The sequence below is a fragment of the Odocoileus virginianus genome, unplaced genomic scaffold (assembly GCF_023699985.2).
Source record: "Odocoileus virginianus isolate 20LAN1187 ecotype Illinois unplaced genomic scaffold, Ovbor_1.2 Unplaced_Contig_6, whole genome shotgun sequence".
Classification (NCBI taxonomy): Eukaryota; Metazoa; Chordata; class Mammalia; order Artiodactyla; family Cervidae; genus Odocoileus; species Odocoileus virginianus.
This window is the reverse complement of record NW_027224323.1, coordinates 258,253-265,125: the sequence shown is the minus strand read 5'-3', so window position 1 is coordinate 265,125 and position 6,873 is coordinate 258,253. Positions and strand designations below refer to the sequence as shown.

The following is a 6,873-nucleotide window of genomic DNA, read 5'->3' as shown; positions in this document are numbered from 1 at the left end:
AATAAACAGTGTATAAAGATATATGGTACAGCATAGGGAATAAAGCCTATATTTTATAGCTATGAATGGAATATATAAAAATTATGAATCACTATATGGTACACCTCTAACTTATATAATTTGGTACATCAACTATATCTCCATTTCAAAACAAAAAATGTAGACTCCTCTGAGGGATGTCTTGACAATTCCTGGTAAGGAAGCCACATATTGATCTTTTAAATCAGTTTATACTGTCTTTAGTTTTAGGACATAAGCTTAAACTGACCTTCAAATGCTAATAAATAACATGAGGGTTTGGGCTATGAGTCTTGGACTGTTTGTCCCATTTTGGAATCTGAAGAAATAAAAGGATAAAAGTATCAGTGTCTTTGAAATACCTTGTATGTTCTCTAATTTGTCATTTAATTGGAAGGCAATTGTCCATATCTAACTAAACTTCCCTTAAAATGAATCTCTTTGTAAAAACCACAGATTACAAAAAAATAAATAAATAAATAAAACCAACTCACCAGTCAACCAGGATATCAGAAGATAACATCTAAGTAACCAAGATCTTGTGATTTACCACTGTTTGATCATTATGTACTCTGCCAAGAGACCCATCCTATAAGAAGAGGGACAAATTCACAACCTCTCCAACACCTGGGGCACCTTCAGCTTCTGTAGAAGAACCACGAGAGTCACAAGATGAAGACTGTGTTCCTGACTCTCCTGGGTCTGGTCTGTGCTGCCCAGGAACCTCCAACTGAGCTAGAACCCTCACAGGTACCCAACTTCAGCTGATCTGAGGGAAGGTCTTGGTCTGTGAGTGTGTGTGTGTGTGTGTGTGTGTGTGTGTGTGTGTGAGAGAGAGAAATAGCCTTGTTTACATGTATGAGCAAGTCTGTGTATACATGCCATGGTCCACTATCTACATGAGCATAATACAACCCTCTGTCCCTAGGCTCTGTGCATTTCTTCCCCCTCAACTTACTTCTGTGTGTGTGTGGGGGGGGGGGGACGTAACCATGCTATCCTTTAGGGATCGATGAACTGTCAAGGTCTTAAGGTTGCTGTTTTAGCTATTTTAAGAAACCAAAACTCTATGCTTTCTGCTCGAATATGAATGAGTATTTCACTTCATGTTATTCTGCAAGGCGGGGGGTAGAATCCGACATTGTTAAACAAGATTGAATTTTCCTCTCTTCTGAGTAAAGGCAGAGGCAATGATTGGGTTGACTCTTGGTGAGAATCCAGTGCAAAGACTGAGTGATGTTTATGGAGACCTTCCTTCTTAGATTACAGGAGACTGGCGCAGCATTCTCACGGCCGCAGATAACAAGGAGAAGATTGAGCAAGGAGGCCCTCTGAGGGTATACATCCATCGGCTTGAGTGTACTGACAAGTGTTCTTCGGTAGCTATTAAATTTTATATCAAGTAAGCACAATCTCCGTAAACTGAAAACAGTGAGACTGCTGACTTCTGACATGGGGTCCGGTCTCCAAAGTGCAGTGAGCGGTGTGAGGCAAGGCTGTGAAGATGCGTGTGTGAACTCTATCAACGGATGAGTGTCCTCAAGCTCTGGGAAACAGATGAGGACAAAGGAACATCTTGTCTGTTTGCTTTTCAGGTTTCAAGATGCATGCTTATTACTCAATGCAGTCGCAGAGAGAGACGGGGAAGTCTATCACACAGGATGTGAGTATGCCAGCTCTGCTGATGTGTGCCTCTGCCCAGGAATGTTAGATGCTCATGTGACCCCATGGACTCGAGACTGCCAGGCTCCTCTGTCCAGGGGATGCTGCAGGCAAGAAAACTAGAATGGGTTGTCATTTCCTACTCCAGGGGATCCTCCTGACCCTGGGATCGAGCCCAACTCTCCTGCATCTCCAGCAAAGCCAAGCGGATTCCTTATTGCCGAGTCACCTGAGAAGCCCCTTATTTACCTCTCGAGAGCAAATTTTCTTTAACGAAAGAAATCCTTTTAACATGAAAAGTTCTTTTCTAGCATGTTGAAGAAGTAGAACCTGATTCATTTAAATCTCAGAAATAGAGAACTGTCAAAATGACAGGAAAAATTTCACACAAAGTTTTACATAATATGAAATCAAAAGGGACACTGGCTCAGACCTCAATCTCTATAGTTTCAAATTTAGAAAGAAATCTCAATAGCAATACTGTAATGTCAAGTAATGAAAAGTACCTACTTGAGTTCATGGGGAAAATACACCAGGCAACATTCTAATCTTGGTCAGAGGCATGTTTTTGGTTTGTTTGCTTGTTTCTTTATTTCATCTGTGGCCATTGGACACAGGACATAATTAGGAAACATTTCAGAGTATATATCTCTAACATCTGGCAATACCTTCATTTCTACCTCTCTGATTACCTCTGTTCCAGAAGGTAACTTTGGTTAATCTATTAAGCCTTATTTTCACATGATTTCCTGAAATTTAAAGAATATCTTTGTAATCATGACTGTACTTATGAATTTGGTCAAAACACTCCTGAAACTTTGACAATTAGCTCTTGTGAGCTCATATGAGATGATTGAGGACCAACACCTACTCTAGTTGCAAAAACCAACTTTGCTATTGTTCACAGACTGTTTGGTCTAGAAGACTGGAAGTCTTTACTGTCTTAAGATGAGGGGTGTGTGGAAAAAGTTTTCCAAGTTCACTAGCTCTTTCAACAGGTTCTAACCACAGACCACTAGAAATGCCAGGGAAATAGAGACCACCATCAGAATGAAGACTGATGACAGCATGTGAAGAACATGATATGTACAAATGAAGAGAAATTAATTGCATTGAGATTTGAATTTCTTTTTTCCTATCACAGATATGGGTGCAAATTTTTTCGAACTGATTCCTATGTCAGACAACACATTAGCAATCTACAGTGAAAACGTGGATGGTGTGAAGACTACAAAAGTGACTCAACTTCTCGGTACGTTACTGAAGCTTATTCTGAGCAAATGAACAGTGTTCATATTATCGTTATCTCATTTAAGGACAGAAGTACATGGCCAACTTATATTTTATTAAGCACACTAGAGTAGACTTGAGATCATATGGGAGAATTCAGACTACATGTGCCATGATCCAGGGCTGTGGAAAGGTTGTCCACTAGAAAACTGGAGAAATACATCCACTGGGGATTTTATCAGATGACATTTTAAAAAATTAGATACACTCTCCCAGGAGCTGCAATGACATATTCCAGGATGCTCTGTGGTTTCTTGATAAATATCACATATTGGAGTCGCTGGGTTTGGACACCAAACTGAACCAAGGAAGGAACTTTGAGTTCAGACACTCGTAGGTCCTGGCCATGACTGATTCCTCTTGAATAAAAATGCTTTCTTTTTTGCCACAATCATTAAATGAATCCCTGAAACCTGAACCCAACCCCCTATAATCATCCCCGGATCATATAGAATCCTTCAGAAGCAGCCTGTTCAGTCATGTAATCTTTCTGATAACCAGCCAACCACAAGGTGCATCAATTCTGATATTATATCCTCCATGGGGGTCGGTGGAGCTTCTGTGGAAGCTTTGGTGGAGCCTGAATGAGATAAAATGTTAACTATGTGGACTCTATCCCCTGAACATCTGAAGACGTGATGTGAACACTCAGGCACCTCTGTAGAAAATTTTCTGGTGAGCGGGCTTTAAGGCATGGAAGAGGGCAATGGTGTTGATGAGACTGACTGGACATTACACATAGGAGCTGGGGAGACTCTATAAGCTACCAAGGACTCTAACGCACACCTCTTCTGCCCTCTTTGTTATTAAACCCAGCCAAAGGAGATGGTGTCACTCAAGAAGAAATTCAGCAGTATGAGGAACTGAACAAAGAAAGGGGGATTCCAACTGAAAATACAGAAGATCTCACTGAAACAGGTAAAGCCAAGAGCACAACAGGGATCCGAAATGAAACCACATCATGAGGATACTCGATTCAGATTTCCTATCTGCATAGTCATCTTATACAAAGGCTGTCATGAAATCATCCTTTGAAACAGAGGCATGTCAATGATTATTTTTCCACTTTTTCATTCTCTTTCACAGACGACTGTCCTCAGTAATATCTGACAGCCTCTTCTGGGTGAGTAGAATAATGACATATAGAACACTGAATTTTCTTTCTAAGGTGAAGACATTTTCCTGGGGCATACCACTTTAATCATGGCATATATACACAAGGGACTATATTACTCAACTATGTAAAAGAATGAAATAATGGCATTTGCAGGAACATGGGCAGATCTAGAGATGATGATGCTAAGGGAAGTAAGAAAGAGAAAGGCAAGTTTGATATCACTCCCATGAGGAATGAAAAAATATGGCACAAATGAACTATTTACAAAATAGAAACAGGCTCACAGTCCAAAAATACTTGATGATTCCTAAAAAGAACACAGGGAGTGGGCTATAGGGGGAGTTTTGGATTAAGAGATGCACACTCCTGGCTTGTATATACATGCATGTCTAACTGAGGTTTCATGGGCTCTCAGAAGTAACGAACCCACCTGCCAATGCAGGAAATCTGGGTTTGATCCCTGGGTTGGGAAGATCCCCAGGAGGTGGAAATGGCAACCCACTCCAGTATTCTTGCCTGGGAAATCACAGACACAGGAGTCTGGCAGGCTAAAGTCCATAGGAACACAAAAGTTGGGACAGGAAGTGGCATCTAAACAACATATACACAAACCTTCATGTTGCTATACACTTGACACTAACACAACATTGAACATCAACTACATTTCAACAAAAATTAATTTTAAAAAGAAATAGGAAAACAAAGCTCTTCACCTGGCCATGTGGTCATTGCTCGGGATTCCATATGTGTTAGGATTTAAATATCTAAACAATCACACTGGTCTAATTTCCACAGTGAGTTGCTTTGAGGACCAAAGAGGAGAATGTGTGAAGCCCTGAGCTGTGAAATACGATGATCCCTGGTGAATACCAATGCGAATGAATGATCTTACAGCCACAACACCTTCATGATGAAAAATAAGATTTATAGGACAAGTAGGAGGAACAGGTTACACAGTCATCTCCTACACCAGGGAGCTCTGGAGATGCAACTCAGCAACTCTCAACATACCAGCTGATCCACGACTGCTCACAAATACTTTCATTGGGTGGTAGTTCTATGCAACCCCCTATGAACACACACACACAGGGGATTTCTGCAAATTGGGTCTTACAGGGAAATTTCTCCACTGCTTTCAACCGCAATTGCATCTATTTTCTGTCTCATTCTCTGACCAACATTATGTTAATCCTAACCAGCTCAACTACGTTTTACACTTTTTTTCTCTTTATAGAACTGAACGAAAAAGAATACTTGTAGCATCACAGCACTAATGTGTTACAATCAGCCAGATGAAGATAAAAGATATTTTCCTTGAAATCCTCATTTCTTCTCTCACAGGAAGTCATGATCCTGGACACACAGCTTTCCCTATGAACCTCCTCTGCCCTTGCTGATGTTACTGGAATCTAAACTGATCAATAAATTGATTAATGCATGTATGTGTAGTGAACAAACGTGCTATATTTGCAAATACACTAAACATGTAAATTCAACTGTTCAGAAAATCTGGTGACAAAAAAGTAGGAGAACTCTGTTTAGGATGCATGGTATGAATCCTGCAAGGATCTTGTCTAAAAGAAGGAATAAACCACAGGTGATAGTTTTATAGGGTCGTATAAAGTGCCCACCAGATGTCACAAGAGAGATGGGATTTGTTAGTCAGACAACTTCAAATAGAATGGAGTTGTCCTAAGTAGCACCTAAAATTCATTCAATTATGGGGTAAAGCAGGATTCATCTGCTGTGGGGTTGCAGGGCGTGGTAAGGATTTTGCAGAATGCAGTCTTACATGGGCTTCCACGGATGCACTGGTCAAAAAAAAAAAAAAAAAAAAAAAAACACCTACAAAGCAGGAGATGCAAGAGATGCAGTTTTGATCCCTGGGTCAAGAAGATGTCCTGGAAGAGGAATTGGAAACCCAGTCCAGGCCTCTTTCCTGAAGAATCCCATGAACAGAAGAGTCTGGTGAGCTATACAGTCCATGAGGTGGCAAAGAGTCAGACCTGATTTCTCAAGTGAGCACACAGACACATACAACAAAATGAACAGAACTGACTCAAGAAAGAGCACGCACGGTCGTGACAGCGTACCAGGCCTCTGGTGTCTGACTCAGGGCTGCTGTTGCCCAGCCCCAGCCCTGAAAGCAGTGGCCTTTCTGCTGAGCAGGTACAGAGTCATCTGCAGCTCGGTAGAAATGTCCCTCACAAGGGGTGTTTGAAAATAACAGTCATTCATTGGTGCCTACTGATGGGAAAAAAGGGGCACTGTGGATACCCACAATGGTCAGGCCCCTGGACCAGACGAGGGACCTAGAAAAGTGGCTAAGGGAGATGGGAAAGACGAGGAAGTCCTAGAACACTTTGGAGACCTTGGGTAGACTCCTGGGGATGTGGAAGGCTGTGTGCACCTGAAATGCTACAGGAGTGACAGGAAAGACAGAACAGAGCCCTGCTCACCCAGGGCTCACTGTGAACTGCACACACTTTGAATGTCTGTTACACGCATCTGAAGGTCTCCAAGGGCAAGACATGTGAGCCTGATCACTTGAATTGTTCTAAGAGAACGGACCAGTAGTGGATGAAGAATAAGCGATTCCCCCCTTCTTGAATCACTGCCTTGGTGGTGAGGGGGCTTGCATAACTCAGTGAAGCTATGAGCCATTTCATGTAGGGCCACGCATACATGAGCATAGTGGAGAGTCTTGACAGAATGTGATCCACTGAAGGAAGGAGTGGGAAACCACTCCATTATTCTTGTCATGAGAACTCCAAGAACTGTATAAA

At 41.7% G+C, this 6,873-nt stretch overlaps 1 protein-coding gene across 1 annotated transcript; it reads left to right on the top strand.

The window, feature by feature from the left end:
• The first annotated feature begins 632 nt into the window (after positions 1–632).
• Positions 633–5,529, top strand: LOC110125864 (allergen Bos d 2-like). Its single transcript, XM_020875185.2, has 7 exons — positions 633–768; positions 1,281–1,420; positions 1,614–1,681; positions 2,825–2,932; positions 3,787–3,888; positions 4,057–4,093; positions 5,322–5,529. Exons 1-6 carry the CDS (start codon positions 691–693, stop codon positions 4,071–4,073), a joined length of 513 nt encoding a protein of 170 aa, XP_020730844.2. The 5' UTR covers positions 633–690; the 3' UTR covers positions 4,074–4,093; positions 5,322–5,529.
• The last annotated feature ends 1,344 nt before the right edge of the window (positions 5,530–6,873 follow it).